The sequence below is a fragment of the Mustela lutreola genome, chromosome 14, assembly GCF_030435805.1.
Source record: "Mustela lutreola isolate mMusLut2 chromosome 14, mMusLut2.pri, whole genome shotgun sequence".
NCBI classification, from domain to species: domain Eukaryota; kingdom Metazoa; phylum Chordata; class Mammalia; order Carnivora; family Mustelidae; genus Mustela; species Mustela lutreola.
In genome coordinates this window covers 71,479,653-71,499,909 of record NC_081303.1, presented here as the reverse complement: position 1 = coordinate 71,499,909, position 20,257 = coordinate 71,479,653, and the positions used below count along the sequence as shown (strand labels likewise).

At 50.3% G+C, this 20,257-nt stretch overlaps 1 protein-coding gene across 1 annotated transcript; it reads left to right on the top strand.

The window, feature by feature from the left end:
• Positions 1-240: 240 nt before the first annotated feature.
• On the top strand, positions 241-20,257 carry FCRL6 (Fc receptor like 6). Its single transcript, XM_059145402.1, is given in 13 exon segments — positions 241-321; positions 462-573; positions 16,663-16,683; positions 18,101-18,118; positions 18,121-18,165; positions 18,168-18,443; positions 18,532-18,684; positions 18,827-18,928; positions 18,931-19,041; positions 19,044-19,088; positions 19,136-19,194; positions 19,342-19,514; positions 19,719-20,257. Coding segments are annotated over 13 exon segments (1,485 nt in total). The 3' UTR covers positions 20,008-20,257.

Sequence of the window (20,257 nt, the reverse complement as noted above, 5' to 3'; positions counted from 1 at the left end):
AAAAAAAAAAGGAACCTGCAGAGATATGGTACGGAACCATTCGTGTGAATAAAAGCAAATGCCGATGCGGACATAGTGCATAAAATTAATGCTTGGGCCCCACCAGACTCAACACAGGAGCCGGCTGGAGCGTTGGGGGTGGGGCAGAGTCGGTGAAGGCCTAGGGAGGAGACCTTCAGGCAAACTCTGGAACCTTTTATTTCCCCAAAAGAAAAGTCCAAAGCGAATACCGCCGTTAAAATGCCAGCATTGTCCTCTCAGCCCGTGAAGCGCGCCGGTGTTTGTCTTCGCATCCCGGGGCCTCGTCGGTTTGAGCTCAAGGCGGGAAGTTGTTGGTTTGTACGGCTTTCACCTTAGACAGGAGTTAGTTGGGAGAAGGACTGAGGCCACGTCCCGCAGAGACGCAGGGCTGGAGCGCGCCCGCGGCAGGCTCGGGTCCGGCCCTCTGGGCTCCCCGGCAGGTGCAGGCGCGGCCCGGCAGGTGCACGCGCCGCCCCGGTCCGGCGAGCGGCGAGGGGCCCCCTGGCGGCGAGGCCGAGCCTGGCAGCCCCGACGGCGCCCAGTTCGCAGCAGGTGCACCCAGAGCACCGCGCGCCCGCTGGCGAGGTTGGAGAGGCACCAGCGCTCTTCTTCCGAAATGCTGCTTTTCAGGGTCTACCCTGGAGAAACAAATACGTGCCAAGGGAGACGTGTACAGATGTTCTTTGCACGGCGTTCAGAATGGCCACAAACCGGAGGCGGCACACTATCCATCCTTGGAGGAGCGTGCACCGGATAGAAGGCTGGTGGCGGCCGGAGTGACAGCCAGAGCCACGTGGGTCAGCACGGACCGTCGCCCGAGCCCTGCCCCGTCCTCCCACAATAAAATACCTTTTACATAAACTTTCAACTTGCCCCAAATACTGTTTATTGCAGACGGACACACACGTGTCATGGAAGTGTAGAAACAGACATGGCAGTGGCGGACGCCAAGGTCAGGGGTTACTTCTGGAGGGGAGACAGGACGGCGGGGGAGGGGCGGGACTTTAGATGATTCCGTACTACTTTATTTAAGGAAACAAAAATCTAAGGCAAACATGACATTTTGGAATTAAATAGAGCAGGGGTTGGGTACCCAGGTGTTTCTGTTATTCCTTATGCTTTCTTTATTTTAAGATCTTATTCATTTATTTGAGAGAGACAGTGCACGGGAGAGAGCAGAAGCAGAAGGAGCAGCAGGGGCAGAGGGAGAAGCAGACTCCCCGCTAAGCAGGGAGCCTGACATGGGCCTTGATCCTACGACCCTGAGATTATGACCTGAGCGGAAGACGGACGCTTAACCGACTGAGTCACCCAGGTGCCCTCCAGTATGCTTTCCAGAATGTTTAATACCATTGTACACACACACACACAGGAGGAGCCCCAGGTAGAGGGAAGAGCCAGTGAGGGCACAAGGAGAAAGGAAAGGAGGCGAACCCAGAGGGCGTCCCCAGCACAGAGGGAGAAGACCGCGGCCTCCTGTACGGCTGGAGAGGGAGACAGGGCCCAGCCTGTCCGCAGGATACAACGGGACATGCTGGAGAGGCAGTGGGAGTTTCAAGCAGAGGGTATTTACGTTGGGTCTGTTCATATCCTGAGTAGTTCGCACCTTTCTTCCGTGTGGGAAATGCACGGGAGCAAGCCCGGGGGCCAGGAGGAGGGGAACAGGCTCTCCCAGCAGCAAGGGCCAAAGCTGTGAGGGCTCCCAGGAGGCAGCGGTGGTGACGATGGGGAGACTGAGGGGCTCCGAGGCACACTTTGGAGAGGGGCCTATAGAACTGGGGGAGCGATCCTGGCAAGGGTGACCCTGGAGCTTCTGTTGGGGTCACGGCTGCGCAGGAGGAGGGCAGTGGAGCGCTGGCGTGGAGGTCTGCGTCGGCTGTTCTTTTACCCCAGGGAGGAGGGGCAGGCAGGGCTCTGCTTGGGCACGCTGCATTCCGAGTGTTCGAGAGCCCCCCAGGGGAGGGGGAGGGCTTTCCTGTATAATCCTGTCTGAAGTCCACAAGAGAGGCCATCACCTCGGGAGACAGGAATCTGGGGCCACCACACATGGTTTAAAGCCACTGGACTAGGACACAGTGGGCAGTGGACAGAAGGGACAGGGCGGGGGTGGGGAGGGCGCCCAGGACAGCACTGGAGGACCTGTCGCCCCACCATGCAGTGTCAAGAAGAAGAGGTTCCGGCCAACAGACTGAGAAGGAGTGGCCAGGGAGGTGAGTGAGGACGGGGCAGGGCGGATGCCAGGGAAGAAACGCCATTGGGGAGGGAAGCAGGGTTCAGCCTTGGAATATGCCATGGAGCACAGTTTTCAGAGGGTTGGAGCTCAGGGGGTGGGAACTGCCACAACTGAGTCATTGTGATGCTGAGCGAGGTGGGTCAGGTGTGGCCGTGGAAGCCAGACCTTCCAGGACAGGAGGGGCTGTGATCGCAGCAGAGGAGACGTGGACGCGGCTGACCCTCGAGAAGCCAGGCTGCGGTAGGAGGGGGAAGGTGGGGTGGGAGCTGCAAGGGGGCGAGCCAGGCCAGGGGAGAGGTCTGTCTCGTTGGGGAGGACGTCTGCTGGTGCATGTGCAGCTGAGGACGGGCGCACAGGAGGGATTAGCGGGGGAACAACGAGAGGAGAGGAAGGCAGGGAAGAGCTCTTAGAGGAGGGAACAGAGCAAAACCCCAGCCCCAGGATGATGCAGCCAAGCCGGGGCTCCTGTCTGACCACCTACAAATGCCCCACTCTTGCCCAAACGTCTCACTGCCTCCTCTGAGTTTGTTCTCTCCCCCGGGCATCCAGCTCCCACACCCAGCGTGCAAAACCCTTTAGGGCCACCTCCCCTAAGCACACATCTCCCAGCCTTTCCGCGTCCATTTGGGCTCCACGTCTACCTAGGAAACTGGGGTGAAAATATGCAACCTGCTGAAAATGAAATCTGACCTATTTTATGCATTCTGTACAAATGCATGAAATAGATTACGCTTGACAGTGGTAAACAGGGAACCGAAAAAAAATCCAATTTATCACCTTAACTATATATTATATATGCTTTTCTTCCCCGATCTCCAGGAAAGAATGTGCCTCCACCCGCTTCCAGCCCTTCTGCAGAGCTGTCCCCTACTCTCTACACCCGCCTTTGGTGAACAAGACAAACGTGGCCTGTGTCCTCAGCAAGCCGGCAGTCCTGGGGGGAGGCATGAGATAGAAATCCATGCCGGACGGACAGATGGACGGATAGGCAGATGGACGTGCTATGTGCAGCCACAGGATGTGTGTGCACCTGACCCCACCTGGGTGGGACACAGTCATCACAAATATTATATAAACTGAAATCTGGGCCTTGACCAGGCTTTCGCCAAACTGGCCGTGGTGGGGGGCAGTGGGGAAATTATACACAACAGAAATACAAAGCATGTGTGCTCACACACACACAGCCCTGATCGCTGTCATGCCAAAGGGTCATATTTGGGGGAACATTTTTGCTGAGCTCATTTGCACTTTGGGGTAAATCAGAATCATGACACCGTGTTTCCGACTTGCACAGCGGGGTGGTGGGTGATGCTGCCGACCAGCACAGGCGACAACAGAGAAGGACCAGGTTGGGAGGCAGAGGCTGGGTCCAGTCTTGACATACTGAGTTTAAGGAGCCTCCAAGACCCTGTGCCTATTATCCTGTTACCCCGTGTCCTGTCTAAACAGAACTTTCTCTATGCGCCCCATTGCCACACAGATGGGGAAGCACGGTGGGCGTTCCTAATCAGTGGATGCTAGGTGAGTTTCCCCAACAGGAAGGTTCTCGGTTGACCCTGAGCCTAGCATCCAAATAATTCAGCAGGGGAGGTGGCCAGTTCCCTGGGGGGCCTCCACTTCATCTGTGCTGCTCCTTTGAATCACGAGCCCACCCCCATCTCCATGCCTTACTTTTCCCATCCTGCACGCCCGTTACATTTCGCCCCCCACGTAAGCTGTTTCATACCCCAAATGCGGGATTGCAGAACGTGTTAGAAAGACACGCTTGGGACTCATTGCCTTAGAGGCCATCACTGAGACCACGATCACAGATGAGAATACTTGTGCTAGAGGGCAGAGCACAGAGAGAAAGGTCCTGGGGACGGGGTCCACAGAACTCATTCAAAGCTGCCCGAGGAGGGAGGCTGAGAGAGCCAGAGGAGTGCGGCCGGAACACAGGGACGAAAACCAGGAGGGCCCTGCCGTGCCTTGGTGCCTGTTGCTTAAGAAAGGATGGGGTTGTCTGCAGGACCGATGGGAACAGACAGACAGAACGAGAACAGACACCATCCGCCGGATATGCCGAGACAGAAAAGCTAGAATGACGCTGAGAGTACGCGGCTCCTGAGAAGACGGTGTGTGGGTTCACTTCCGGGCGGAGAGGCGAGCGTGTGTGCAGGATGTCGTGTGTGCGGCAGCGCGATGCTCTCCACGATGCTGGAAGTCAGAGGTCATCATGGCCTGGTCACAGGCGGCACACCTGCGTTCAGGGAGATTAAAGCCACTGCCCCCAGGTCCTCTGCTTAGTAAGCAGCAGAATCTGGATTTGAACCCAGATCTGTCTGACCTCAGAACTCCTAACAGTTATGTCTGGTGTATCTTGAAGCTCAAAGCGTGCGAGGCCTGGAGACACAGACAGGAATTAGACCTGGCCCTTGCCTTTGAGGAGGTCCAGAAAGACAATGAAACAATCACGAGGCAGTGTGGCAAAGTAGAGTCATGGAGGCATTTTGAAAATAAAAAGCACAAAGCCTGTACTGAGTATAAGCCTGTCTCTCTGGGAGGCAAGGCTGGGCTTTGTGAAAAATGGAAGCTGGGCAGACTAAGAATGACCTTCCAGGAGTAACCGGCTCCCTAGTGCGGCGGCGATCCAAGTGGCCACAAGGGGTCGCTGCAGACCGACCACACACACACACACACACTCTCTCTCTCTCTCTCTCTCTCTCCCACCCACCCCACCCCACCCCCCCACCCCCACTTTCTCTCCCCTGACCCTTGGGGCTCCCTCCAGCTGCTTCTAGAAGGAAGGTGCGGAAGGCCAGGAGGGTGAGTGTGGTGATGAGACGCCTCCAAGTGACCCTCCCCTGCAGGCCAGCGCAGACCTTCGTGCCTAATCTGGCTCTGCCCTCACAGACTCCCATTTTCCGCATCTGTCCCAAGGACGAGGCCAGTAAAAGCCCAGGTGGGGGGCAGGCTGCAGAGGCTCCAGGCTTCCCGGCCGGCTCCTTCTCTGCAGCGGACCCCCATCAAGCCGTCCTACCTGCCAGCCACTGCCAGCGTCCAGTGAGGCAGCCACTGGCCACCTATAAATGCTTACATTTAAATTAAGTGAAACTAAGAACAACTAAATTTCAGTTCCTCACTTTCTCTGGCCGATTCAAGAGTTGGGTGGCTCCATGAGGCTCCAGATGCTGACCGGACAGCCCAGGGAACATCTCCACTGTGGCCGCTGGAAACTCTGGCAGCACCACTCACATTTTCTCCCTGAACTTTCACAACAACCCAATGACGCAAAAGTAATCATTCATTCACCTTAGATACAAGGACCCTGAGGTCTCACCAGGTTCTAGTCTGGAGGGATCTCTGAAGCTCAGAGGAGCAGCTCCAGGATCCACCGTGCTGCCCCACGCCCAGAGCTGCCCCTAATCCCAACTGCTGTGTTCTCCCCTCCACCTTGTGCAAGCGGAATGGATTTCCCTGTCCTCAGCAGCCACTGTCCCTCACAGCTGACCCAGGCTGATGGGAACACCTGGGATTTAAGTACCCCCTTTCTTTAGATTGAAGTGTAGTTGTCATACAGTATTATATTCGATTCTGCTGTACAACAGCGGGAGTCACTGATGTTATGTACACCAGGGTAAATGTAGCTCCCATCTATCGTCACACACCAACTAGTTACATAGTATCAACTATACCCCCTGTGCTGTACCTTGTACCCCATCATGTCTATTTCATAACTTCAAGTTTGTACCTTTTAATCTCCTTCCCCTATCTGGCCCATCTCCCAACCCTCTTCCACCGGCAACCACCAGACTGTTCTCTGTATTTGAGTTTTTTCTGTTTCAGGTTTTTTGCTGTTCATTTGTTTTGGTTTTTAGGTTTCATATATAAGTGAAATCATACTGTGTTTGTCTTTCTTTCTCTGACTTCTTTCACTTAACATGATACCCTCTGGGTCCATCTATGTTGTCAAAAATGGAAAGATTTCATTCTTTTTATGGCTGAGTAACATTCCATTGTATAAAAGTATCATGCCTTCTTTATCCATTTATCAATCAATGGACACTTCGTTGCTTCCCAGTTTGGCTACTGTAAATAGTGCTACAATGAACATATGGGTGTGCATATATTCTCAAATTAATATGTTCATGTTATTCAGATAAATTCCCAGAAATGGAATTGCTGAGTTATATGGTGTTTCTATTTTTAATTTTTTGAGGAACCTCCATACTCTTTTCCATATGCACCATTTTGTATTCCCAACAGTGCACGAAACTTCCCTTTTCTCCACATCCTTGCCAACATGTGTTTTTTTGATAAGGCTCTTCCAACCAGGCATGAGGTGATAAGTCATTGTGCTTCTGATTCACATTTCCCTGATGATGAGTGATGTTCAGCATCTTTTCCTGTGTCTGTTGGCCATCTGCATGTCTCCTTTGAAGAAACATCTGTTCACTCTCCCTGTTTTTTAATCAGATTGTTCATATCTTTTATATATTGAGTTGTAGGAGTTCTTTTTTTAAGTGTTTTTATTTATTTATTTATTTATTTATTTATTTATTTGACAGAGAAAGAGAGAGCACAAGTAGGGAATGGTAGACCGAGGAAGAGGGAGAAGTAGGCTCCCTGCTGAGCAGGAAGCCCAGGACCCTGAGATCATGACCCGAGCTGAATTCAGACGCTTAACTGACTGAGCCACTCAGGCACCCTGAGTTGTATGAGTTCTTTATATATGTTGCATATTAACCACTTATCAGTTATATCATTGACAAGTATCATTTCCCAGTAGGTTATTTGTACATTTTGTTGATGGTTTCCTTTGCTGTCCAGAAGGTTTTTAGTTTGATGTAGTCACATTTGTTTTATTTTTGTTTCCTTGGCCTGAGGAAATACATCCAAAAATACATTGATAAGGGGCACCTGGGTGGCTCAGATCAGTTAAGCATCCAACTCTTGATTTTAGCTCAGGTCATGATCTCAGGATCCTAGGATCGAGCCCTGCATTGGGCTCCCTGCTCAGCAAAGAATCTGCATCTCTCCTTGTTTCTCATCCTCTGCCCCTCTCCTCTCTCTCTCTCTCTCTCTCTCTCTCTGTCTCTCAAATACTCAAATAAATAAATCTTTAAAAAGTGTATTGCTAAGACCAATGTCCCAAAGCATACTACCTGTGTTTTCCTCTAAAAGTTTTATGGTTTCTGGTATTACATTTAAGTCTTTAATCCATTTTTAGTTTATTTTTGTGTATGGTGTAAGAAAGTGGTTGGTACAGCTTCATTCTTTCTCGTGTAGCTGTCCATTTTGCCCAATGCCATTTATTGAAGAGATTGTTTTCTTCCCCATTGTATGTTTTTCCCTCCTTTGTCAAAGATTAATTGACCATGTAAGTGTGGGTTTATTTCTGGATTGTCTATTCTGTTCTGCTGATCCAAGTCTATTTTTCTGCCGGCACTATACTGTTTTGATTACTATGGCTTTGTAGTATCATTTGATGTCAGTGAGCATAATGTCTCCCACTTTATTCTTCCTCAAGATTGCTTTGGCTACTCTAGGACTTTTGTGGTTCTATACAATTTTAAGGATTATTTTTTCTAGTTCTGTGAAAAACGCCATTGGTAGTTTGATAGAGATTGCATTGACTCTGTAGATTGCTTTGGGGAGTATAGATATTTTAACAATATCAATCCTTCTAATCCATGAGCATGGTATGCCTTTCCATTTTTTGTGCCTTTTTCAATTTTTTTCATCAAAGTCTTATAATCTGCAGGGTAAAAGTCTCCTTGGTTAAATTTATTCCTATGTATTTTATTCTTTTCGGTGCAATTATAAATGGGATTTTCTTAATTTTTCTTTCGGATAGTTCATTATTACTGTATAGAAATGCAACAGATTCATGTATATTATTTTTGTATTCCACATATTTACTGAGTTAACTTACTAGTTCTAATAATTTTTTAGTGGCATCTTTAAGGTTTTCTACGTATAGTATCAGTCTGTGAATAGTGACAGTTTTATTTCTTTTCTAATTTGGTTGCATTTTATTTCTTTGTCTTGTCTGATAGCTTGTCTGGTTGGTGCTAGGACTACTTAAGATTTTCTCTCCCTCTCCCTGTCTCCCCCTTCCCCACTCTCATAAATAAATAAATAAATCTATCTTAAGAAAAAATGTCGAGAATGGGCATCCTTGTCTTGCTCCTGATCTTAGAGGAAAAGCTTTCATCTTTTTACTATTGAATATGATGTTAGCCGTGGGTTACTACTTATTCATTAATTTGAGATATTTTCCCTCTATACCACCCTTGCTGAGATTTTTTATCATAAAATGATGTTGAATTTTATTAAAAGCTTTTTCTCCATCTATTGATGCATCTGTTCTGCATATATTATTTTTATCTCTCATTTTGTTAATGTGGTATATCATGTTGATTGATTTGTGTATATTGAACCATCTTTGCAGCCCAGGAATTAGTCCCCTTTGATACTGGAGTGTGATCTTTTGAATGTATTGTCAAATTTGGTTGGCTAATATTTTGTTGAGAATTTTTGCATCAGTGTTTATCAGGGCTATTAGCCTGTAATGTGTGTGTCTGTCTGTGTGTGTCTGTGTGTGTCTGTGTGTGTGTGTGTGTGTGTGTGTGTGTGTGTGTGTTGCCTTTCTCTGATTTTGTTATCAAGGTAATGCTGGCCTCATAAAATGAGTTTGGAAGTCTTCCTTCTGCTTCAAGTTTTTGAAATAGTTTGAGAAAAATAGGTATTAATTCTCCTTTAAGTGTTCAGTAGAATTCACCCATGAAGCCATCTTGTCCTGGACTTTTATCTGCTGGAAATTTTTGGATTACTGATTCAATCTCCTTACTAGAAATCAGTCTGTTCAGATTTTCTATTTCTTCATGATTCAGTCTTGGAAGATTACATTTTCTAAGAATTTATCCATTTCTTCTAGGTTGTCCCATTTGTTGGTGTATACTTGTGTGTAGTAGTTTCTTACAATCCTTTGTATTTCTGTGGCGTCCATTACAACCTCTCTTTAATTTATTATTTTAGTTATGTGGACTCTCTTTTTTTCTTGAGGAGTCTGGCCAACGATTTACCTACTTTGTTTTCTTTTCACAGAAGCAGCTCTTAGTTTCATTGATCTTTTCTATTTTTCTGTCTCTATTTCATTTATTTCCACTCTGATCCTTATTATTTCCATCCTTCTACTAACTTTGAGCTTTGTTTATTCTCTTTCTAGTTCCTTTGGGTTACATTTAGATTGTTTATTTGAGATTTTTCTTGTTTCCTGAGGTAGGCCTGTATAGCTATGAACTTCCCTCTTAGGACTGCTTTTGCTGCATCCCATGTATTTTGGGATGTTGTGCTTTCATTTTCATTTGTCTCAGGATATTTTTTTGTTTCCTCTTTGATTACTTCATTGACCATTGATTGTTTAGTAGTAGCATGTTATTTAGCCTCCATGTTTATGCTTTTTACAATTTTCTTCTTGGAATTGATTTCTAGTATCAAAAAAGATTCTTGATATGATTTTGAGCTTCTTAAATTTGTTGAGAATTATTTTGTGGCCTAACATGTGTTCTATCCTGGAAAATGTTTCATGTACACTTGAAAAGAATGTGTATTCTGCTATTTGGGAATGGAATGTTCTATATCTATTAAGTCTACAAACCCTATCTGGATGAGAATTCTCCCCACCCCCATTATCCTCCCCACCTCTTTTTAGCCCTGAATTTTCCTTAGAGTTTTGGTATTATAGGTTTCATTCCTATCCCAACCAATCTCCATCTCATTTCAAGATCAGCCTGAGTCTTGGAAGATCCTTAACCTAGCAGCAGCCTCTAACTTCACCTTCCTCCCCCAAGAGAATGGTATGCAGCAAGCTCAGCTCAGAAAGGCAATTCCACTAACATCCTTAAAAATACAGTGACATCTCACTGTTCAGGGGTAGATTGAGAAGTCAGGAAAAGTTCACACACCCAAAAAGCCAGAACCTGGTGAAAGTAGAAGCAGATAGGGTAGAAGCTTCAACTGTTCTGCACGCAAAGCACAGTAAGTGCTTGCAAGCTAGACAGTTTGCCCCATCTCTACCTTAGCTGCAGTCCTGCAGCGCTGATTCTCCACACTCTGGATCTGCAGCTGAGCAAAGGCATAGACAACTCAAGTCAAGAGATGTCCTAGAAAGAGAACAATAGGAGGAAATGTACAAATGTTAATATCTTGAGACAAGTGGATAAGATATCCATTTCCTATTTTACTTCCTCACCATGTCCACCTCTCTCCCAATCAATAGAGTCACTTAATAAGTGCCTGCCAGTGTCATTGTTTTCCCACTTCCAGAGAATCAGGGAATCTAGAGCACAAAAAGTTAGAAAGGTCACACTGTCCATTCCTGTCTTTGACAATAAGAACACTGAATTCTTCCCAGGCTGCGTGGAATTTCTCACCTAAAGAATTCCAGGAAAAACCTTACTGTCAGAAAGTGCATCCTATATGTTACCCAACTTTCCGTGCTTCAGTTTAAAATCCCATGTTCTGTCCTCAAAGGAGATGAGGACGTGTGGCCTCCTTCTCTGTTGAGGGCTCATTAAGTAGTTTCCAGATTTTATCTATTAGAAGTGATGCTGCTTTTGGTGTCAATATAAATGTATTTGTTTAGCATGGACCTAGGAGTGAAAATGCTGGGTCAGCAGTTATTTTATGATTCAATCAGATTTTGTCATGCAGTTTTTCAAACTGGTTATACCAATTTACACTCCCACCGGAGGTGGGCAAAATTTCTAGCTGCTTTACACCCTTAGCAGCACTTGCCTGTCTATCTTGATAGTTTTAGCCATTCTCATGGGGAATGTAGTGGTGTTTCATTTAGTTTAAATTTGCACTTCCACGGTGATTTATGAAGTCAAGCTTCTTTTTCTAGTTCGTTTGGCACTCGGTTATCTACTTTTGTAAATTACCTGTTCAGTTATTTCGCCTATTTTCCCAATGGGTTGTCGGTCTTTTTTTAATGACTTTTAAAAGTCTTATATTCTGGTTATGGGTCCTTTCTCACCCATGTGTATGGAAAATATCTCATCACCCTGTGGCTTGCCTGTTTACTCTTTTACTGGTATGTTTTAAGGAACAGTTCTCAAAATAATAACCTGACAGTCCTAAAACCTCAGATTCAGAACTTCCAGCCCATTCTACTCTGACCTCATCAACCCCTGAGTGCCTCCTGAGCAGGTGATCCTATGGACCATTTTCAGGATTCCACTTTTCCACCTCATTGTTATATACAGACAGACACATTTCTCATTGGATAGGAGGGAAATTTGGAGAACTGGAGGTCACACAGGGTGGGGAATGAATGATCTTAGTGTTTGCAGAACTGTGCTGCCTTTCAAGCTAAATGATGCTGAAATCACACAAATTCTGGATCTTTCCATAGCCTTGTCCCATCTTGGTTCATTAGCATAAGCTTTTGGAAGCCATAGAGAGGGTTCAAAAGTGCTTACTAGTAAATTACCTGACTCCTTTATGCATCATGGTGAAGAAAGTTCATTTATATAATGCCCCTTCACCAAAGAGGAAATACTAATTTGAACTTTTAAAGTTTCTTCCCCACTTCCTCTATTTGGTGTATGAAGCAGTAACACCACTACATCATGGGGGTCACTCACCTACCCTTGAGCTTGTGGCTTTGATGCTCTTCCCTCCACCCTGACTTTCCATATGCTTTTAGCTGGACCTATGTCCCTCCTCTGTGCCAGGCCAGACCCCATGGTGTGCTTCAGGATTGTGCTTTGGTAAGTCACCAATCGTGAGCTTTCCCTTTTGCGCACCAAAGATTCTAAGTCATTTATGGGACTTCTTGTTTTACTTTTTTGGATTCAAGTGGGTGTTATGGCTGGAGCTTCAAATGAGTGTGTGCACATGGTGTGCGTGGCAGAAATACGGTGTGGTGGGGGGCCTCCCTGTTGTTCCCATCCCATTTTCCTTGGTGCTTGGAAGGGCAGGTCTTCAAAGTATCAGAGCTAAATTAGGGAGGCAGAAAAATCACATTCTGAGACCCACTGACATGTTTACCCCAACAAATAAGATTTAACTACTCATCAGGCTGTCTCAAAAGGAAAATGAAGTTATAGAAGGAAAGAAGGCTTTGGGTAGGGGGTAAGCTGGAAGGATCAGGGAAATGGGAAAAGGCAGTTCTGTGTATTTTGCTCAGAAATAGGGAATGGGCTTTTACAAAAAGATGTATTGTTATGAAGCCTCAGTGTTTTCTTAGAAGCAGTCAACCATGACCAGCCTCCTCCTCTGGTCAAGAGGTTTTGCTCTGAGTGTTCAAAGCCTTTTACAAACTGGCTATTCCCCCTTCTGCCTGTGTCCTTTCTCTGTTGGGGATGAGGTGGAGGGTTTGTTTTGGTCTGACTGGTCCTTGGGGATGGTTTGAAGGATCAAATCCATTCTCCCTGTTCTATAACTCTCTCTTTGACCATCTCCCCAGGACCAGTCACCCCTTCCAGTGATGGAAAACCTGTTCCTCCAATAACAGAGAATTATGGGGGTGGGGAGAGGGTCACTAGTCCCCCCAGACTCAACTCAGTCTCAGCCACTATTACCCGCTACACAGAAGGCACAAGTCTCGGCATACATTTTACTTCGATTTACAATTTCTGAGTCAATTTACTTTTTGTTTTAAACTTGGTCCCAGTAGTTTGCTTGTTTGTTTGTTTTCATTGAACCAGAAAATCAAAACCACTCCTAAATATGATCTCTTCCTAGACAGAGTTTGTGGGAGTTTGACCCTGTGAGGAAGACCCTTGTTCTACTCAGTGTTCTTCCTTCTCCCCCAGGTCACTGTTGCCTGTGTGTTTATGAATGGCCATTTGGACAAGTGAAAAAGTCTAGTGGTCATACCAAGGGCAGGATCAGGATGGCCTAGTACCTGGGTATACTCCAGAGGAAAGGCTTTTAAGGGCAAATCACTACTTTATAAAAGGACCAGACCTTGGTGGACTTGAATGGATAAAGTCCCAGGGATTTCTAGCTTGGGTCCCATGATCTGAACGGAAGAAAGCAAATGAAGAGGAGAGAGTGAAAAACTGGCTGACTAGGGTGGTAGAGGACCCAGACCTAACAGAGTCACACTCGATGCTTGGGGACCCCAGAAAACTAGCCTAAGATGCTGGGACCCCAGGGCTAGATGTGGAGGAACAGAGTTTCCCTAAGTGCAGAGCTGCTATTTCCTCTTAGATGTGGGCAGAGACCAAGAAGAAAGCACTGAAGACCTGTTTTATAGTGTGTATCACATCTAACCTTTAGAATCATAGGACAGGCTTTTTTTAATCCCTATTAGACAATTGAGGATATTGAGGTTCAGAAAGGTTACGAAGCTTGCATAGAATCACCCTGCTAGCAAGAGCAAAACAGAGAGATGCAAACCCACATCCACTTGGAGCTCCTTTCTCCGTCCCACTGCAATATCACCAGCAGGGCTGTGGTCGGGTTCTAAGCAAGTAGACAGGAAAATAAAATTCATTTCAAGTGCCAGGTGGGGTATGTTCACACAGCAAATGGTGCCTAATACTATTATTGACAATCACAGATTCGAGAGGCCAGAGTCCCCGACACTGAACGTGCTGGTCCACGGCTGTATACTAAAGGTATATTTGTAGTTTAGGGGATGAACCTTGACTTTCTGCTGAGCTGAGCATTAGCAAGTTCAGTGCCAGAACTGGAACCCACCCTCTGTAGACCCACACTACCCATGCCAAGTGTCTCAGAGCTCCCACAACACCACCACTCTCTAGCACCATGGGAGCCACAGCTTGGCAAAGCAGCCTGTTCCAATGTTCTCGAGATGTTGTGAGCTAGTCCTTCATGCTTTGCTGAAACCTGCTTCCCTGGTCTCTCTCGTTCCCTTGAATCAGTCCCACTTCTGCCTGAAGTCTCTCCCCCTCTTTTAAGCATCACTCATCGACTATTTGAAGACTACTGTGTCCCTACTCTATTGTGCCTTTCTCAGATAAGTGTCTCCTGACCCTTCGAGTGGGGAATGATTTCTCAGCCCTGCTCATCATCCTGGTCTGCTGGGTTTGGATGTACCTGGTCAGTGGGCCAGGAGCTGGGCCTTCCCCTCCCCCACACCACGGCCTGAGTAGCACCAAGTTTGGCTGGGCTGCAGCCTCCATTGTCCGGGACTCTGTTGTGCGGCTTATGCAATGGCTGTGTCACCACATCATCTTCAGCCTGTAACAAACTGGGGTCCATGGTCCCCTTAGTAAGAGGACTGTAATGCAGCCATCAGCCCCCAGCGTACCCCACAGCCAGCTGTCTCCATCACAGACACTGGGTCTGCAGGCACAGCTCCCAGTTCTCACAGTAGCAGGTCATCAGAGTGTCCCTCTGCTCTCTGGATGCCTTCTGCCTTGTAGGCTTCCATGCCCTCAGCCCTGTTTACTCATCACTTTGAAGCTGCAGAGGTGTTTTTCGAGTAAAGAGAAGAAAGAAAGAGGGCATCACTACATTGCAAGGTTTTAGTCACTCCGAGGTCAGGCCTTCTTTCTGCTTTCCGTGAAGGCAGTAATCATGTTTCCAGGGAGTGAAACTCTGAGCAACCGCTCTCTAAGGAGGAAATGGCTATCGTGGTTCCTATCATGTAGAAAGAATCGGGAATGGAAGGCTATTGGGATTCAAACAGTGCATCCAAGTTCACACGGAAAGAGATGGGTTCATGAGTCCAGTTCAGGTCCTGGGATTCCAAATCCTGCATGCTTCCTACTACACCAAGCTCAGAGGGAAAGAGGTGTATAGATGGGGCCAGGCGGAGGTGGAGGGGGGGATGGCAAGAAAGACTCCTCCTTCTGCACACGCCGAGAGCCTGTGGCTGAGCTAGCCCCGAGCTGAGCAGAGAAGTGAAGCTGAAAGCCTCTGTCTGGGTCCCAGGCTGTGCGGACAACAAGTGTGACGTCGTGTGAGTCACATGCCAAACAGCCACATCTCGAGCCCCCAGTGAGACGGTCTCCACCCACAAAGGATGCAGCCTGAGACAGCTGGCCTGACTGTGCTTGGCCATGTGCCCCTCCTTGCTTCACGCCTTGTCCCAAAGTCTAGAACACTCTCCACCACTTCGTCCCCCACCACTTCGCCGCCCATCCCCCATCCGCCATCATTCTGTGGCTTGGGCTGCCTTCCCAGGCCACTTTTGCTCCTCTTTCATTCATTTAAAAGCATTAGGGGCGCTGGCTGGCTTCGTCGTGGGAGCATGTGACTCTTGATCTCACAGGCATGAGTTCAGGTCCCACACTGGGGCATGGACCCTACTTAAAAAAAAAAATTTTTAATTAAATAAAAATAAAAATTCTGCTCTGAGCAGCCTAGCTCACTCAGGAGAGCGTGTGACTCTTGATCTCAGGGTTGTGAGTTCAAGCCCCGCATTAGGTATAAAAATTACTTAAAAATAAGATCCTAAAAAATAACAAAATGATAAATAGACAGACAGACAGACACCTAGAAGCATTAGGAGCGCATATAAAGAATTGCAAGCTCCGTGTTTGTCATCCCCCAACTGCTAGAGCCGCCAGGCCGGGTCCCTCATTCTTTCGTGATTTCTCACCTCCTTTGCTGTCACTTCCATGCTGGGCCCTCCAGGGCTCTGTGGACAGATCAGGCCACCAGACGGCATGGACTGCCTTCACTGTCTGAGTTCTGCCGGTGCAGATAGGAGCTCGGACACCGCTCCCTGCCCCTTGCAAGGGTCTACTCTTCTGTCTCCTACTTCGTGTGCCCTGTCCCACGTGGCTGGGCACAGAGGAAAGCCTGTGAGTGTTTGTTAACAGAGGCTTGTGGAACACAGACTATTCCTGGCACAGACCCCAGGCGCAGGTGACATGACTGTGAAGAAGACAGGCAGAGTCCATGCTCTCGCGGAGCTTACATTCTAGACGGGGTGGTGGGGATGAGGTGGGGGGTAACAAGTGGGCAATTTAAAGAATAAGATAACTTCAACAGAGCCAAGTGCTCTGATGATAACACAGTGGGGGGTTGTAGTAGTGATTGAGGAGGATTCTTTCAACTGTGGGTCCCAGAAAGACCTCAAGCTGTGACATTTGTACTGAGATAAGGCAGAGGCTTCTAGGCACTGGGTCCAACATAAAAGCTGGTGGCTGGGGGGCTGGAGAACGGAGTGGCTGGAGGGCGGAGTGGCTGGGGGCCTGGGGAGCTGTGGGGCTGGGTGTTTGGGTGGCTGGGTGGTTGAGTGGCTCAGTAGCTCAGTGGCTGGGTAGCTGGGTGGTTAGGTGGCTGAGTTGTTGGGTGGCTAAACAAGTAGGTGCCCGGGGGACTGGGTGGTTGGTTTATTGAATGGATATAAGCACCCATTCCCGAGGTGACAGGCCTCCTTGTGAAGAAGTTCTTCATGCTGCTTACCCTAATTCTATCACTCTGTTCTCTTACAGTTCCCTGTGTTGGACAAACCGGTGAGTCTTATATATGTCTCTTCCAACTCCAGATATGACTCTGGCCCAAAGCTTAACTGATGGGCCCTTGGGTCCCCTGGAAACATCTTCAGAACAGCTGACTAGGCCCATTGCTCAGGAGTCCTGGCTGGTGCCCAGGCAGAAATGGGACCTGGGACCCCAATGGTCTCAGGCTGAGAGTAATTCTAGGTGATTCGGTTCCCAGTACATGGCTCTGGGCCTCATCTTATTCCCTTGTAAATGGAAGCGACCTCTGTCTCCTCCTCTCCAAGTGGCTCTAAAGTCCTAGGTTTTCCACTCACCAAGGCCCCGGACTCCCTTCTGTCCCTTGTGTGTTCAGAGAAGGCAGCTTTGTCCCTCAGCTCCCTCTGTCTTCTAGTCCCCCCTGACCTCCACGGAGCTTCCTGTCAAGTAGGAACCGATGAACATCTTGACGGCCAGGGACACGTTCTGTGGTGCCAGGCTGGGGTGAGGGGTGCTGGGCAGGACGCAAACCCATGGTCCATGCTGCTAGAAAGAGCAGTGGCAAAAGCAAGGCTCAACCTTCAGTTCTGCGTGAGCCTCCGGCGGGGCTGGAAGGGGGTCCTAAGGGCCCAGAGAGACCCAGGCAAAGGCTGTGCTGGGGCTCCCACCCTTTCCCCACCATCGCTCTCAGCTCTCAGGCCTGGCTCCTGAGGCTGCCTGGGACCAGCGGCGTCTGGCTTGTCAAAGAAGTATGGCCTGGGGACAGGCCGGCCTGGGACTGCCCTGCAGAAGGTGCTGGGCCCCTGGGACCTTGTCTTTTGTCCACATCAGGCCATAGAATGCATTTTAGGAAGGAGGACAGACAGGACGGGCCCCTCCCCAGGACGGTGGTGGAAGCGAAACCCCGTGCAGGGATGGGAGCCTGGCCTGGGGGCGCGGACAAGGGAAGCAGGAGCGAGCCCAGGCAGGGGAACGCCCCACGTCCCCCCCTCCGGCCTCCGGCTGGTGGGCTGTGTGCCGCTGTGCTCGGAAGGGGAAGATGCACAGAGTGGCCATGGGGCAGCCAGGCTGCGAGGAGCCCATCCGCGGGGAGAGACCTGGGTCAGAAGGAAGGAGGTCGAACAAGGGACGGAAAGAATTTAAGTGAACCCAAGCTGGGCGATGCCGCTGGAAAGGAGCCGCGGAGGAGGTAGGAGGGAAGACCAGAGAGAAGGCGCGGGAAGAGTGGGGGAGGGGAGGGGGAGGGGAGGGGAGTGGAGGGTCTAGAAGAGCAGGGAAGAGGAAGGAGGAGGAGGAGGGAAGGACAGTGGAGACCTGCCGCCGTCTGGCACGAAGGCCCGGGACGGAGCGGCCGTGCAGGGGCTGTCCGGGAATGTCTGTCCCCAGGGGAGGCCTGAGGCTGGGGGATGGAGGGAGAAAATGAGCTGATGGGACCCGCTCCTGGGTCTCACAGGCTGGTTGTACCTCCGAACCTTGCCAACCCCATGTTTGAGGGCAACATCCTGAGTCTGCAGTGCCACGATGGAGGAATGGAGCTCTGTCCCTGGCCACGTTCTACAAAGACGGGAAATCACTCCATGACCCAAAGGCCAAACAGGTTCTGCCCATGGGGACAGCAACACTGCAAAGCAACGGCCAGTACAGCTGCACTGGGAAGGCAAGCTTCCTCCCGCACCTAGGCACACAAAGGTCAGAGACGACCACGTTTCAAGTCACCAGCTTCCAGGGGTCGGGGGAGTGGGGGCTGGGGTGCTGCTCAGGGATCTGGTCCCTAGAGGCCAGCAGCTCTCCTGCCGGCCCGGAATGCTGGGCCAATCACACAGCCCTGAGATGCCCACCACGCTGTCCAAATGCCCACCCCCATGGAGCACATCTGGAACCCAGGGAAGGAGGGGGATGCCCTGGGCCGTGGAAGCACCCTGAACCAGCCCAGCCACTCAGTCCCAGAGACCCTGGGCCAGACCCTGCCCTCTGGAGACCGGATGACCGACGAGACCCTCTGGCTCTGGTTCTGGTGGTGTGGGGTACAGCTGAGAGGTGGGTCCTGGGGAACAAGGACAGTGTCCCACGGGACACGGGGCTGTGGCCTGGGACATGTCCCAACTTACACCCCTGCCCCTGGGGACTCAGAACTCAGGACTCAGGAGTCCCCGCTGAGCCTGGGCCTGCTTCTCCCCAGAGCTGTTCCCACCTCAGGACAAGCACCGTGAGGGGAGCCCGCCGACCCTGAGATGCCAGACGGAGCTGCACCCCCGGAGGTCGGCCTCGGGACTCCTCTTCTCCTTCACAAAGATGGCCGCACCTCGCAGACCCAGGGTCCCCACTCAGAGCTCTGCCTCCCAGAAACCCGGGAGGGAGCCTCTGGGCTTTACTGGTATCAGGCCACCGCAGAGGGTAGCAGGTCCAGAAACAGAGCCCCCAGCTGGAGGTGAGGGAACAAGGTAAGTGGGGAGGAAACGGAGACACTCCCCGGGGGTCTGAGCTTCAGGTCATGGGAACCCAGGGCCCGTAGAAAGGGGTCCCGGGGAGGAGGGGCCCGGAGCTTGGGTAAATAGAGCTGAGTCTCCCACCCCGCGTGCTGCCCAACTCCTGTGGCCTCGGCTCATCCTGAGACCCAGGTCCACAGGCCTCACTGTGGGGGACGCAGGGGAGCTCCTCCGTGAGACCCAGAATGGCTCCCCTCCGATCCGGTAGTCATTCCACCCGAACGGGGAGATCCAGGGGAGCCGGGGGGCTCCCCACGGAAGAGCCGCCCCCTTCCCCTTCCCTGTGACGTCACAGCAGGATGCAGCGAGCTACTCTTGCCAGGCCGAGAACGATGTCTCCAATGAGACAAGTGAGCCCAGGACGCTCTCCCTGAATGCTCTGTCTTGTCCCCCACCCGGGCTCTGAGCCCCAGGAAGCAGGCAGGGGTCAGGTCTCCCGCTCTGTGCCCCACCCCCCACCCCCTGCACTGTGCGAGGGAGCATGGACCCTGCTTGGGCATCTGTGCACTGAACCTGGAGGGGAAGGGAGAGCTCCACGGGGGGCAGGGGTGGGTCCATGGTCCTCCGCGGTGTTGCCTGCCCGAGCTGGTGTCCCCTGGACCACCCTCATTCCGTCTACAAGCTTCCTTTGGGCCACGCAGTTCCCCCTGATGCCAGCCATCCTGCCTCCTCCGCGCCCGTCCGGGGTGCGTTTCTGAAGTCCGTCCTCAGTGCTCGTGGTCACCCCACCTCACCCGTGGGTCCTCGGGGCTTGTCTGCCATCACCAGCAGCCCCTGGCTGGCTCCTTGTCTATCTGCGAGCCTGCCTGGTGTGCTGGTCGCCGCCACTGCACTTGTGGTGTACTTCAGACGCTGGGGAAAAACCGGTCAGTGACCTCGGTGACTTTCTTGGCGGCTGAGTTCCTATGCCAGGCAGCCCAGCCTCTAAAGAGCATCTCAGAGGACCAGCTGCTTCCTCTTCGGGTGCTGGGTGGGAGGAGGAACTTCTCTTCGGGTGTCACACAAAGGAGCCCGCGGAGGGACTCTAACCGCTTCCAAAACACACACACGCGCGGACACACACTGTCTCACACCCACAGTCACGCAGAGATGCACAAAGCCACGACCGCACACCCGGGCCTGAA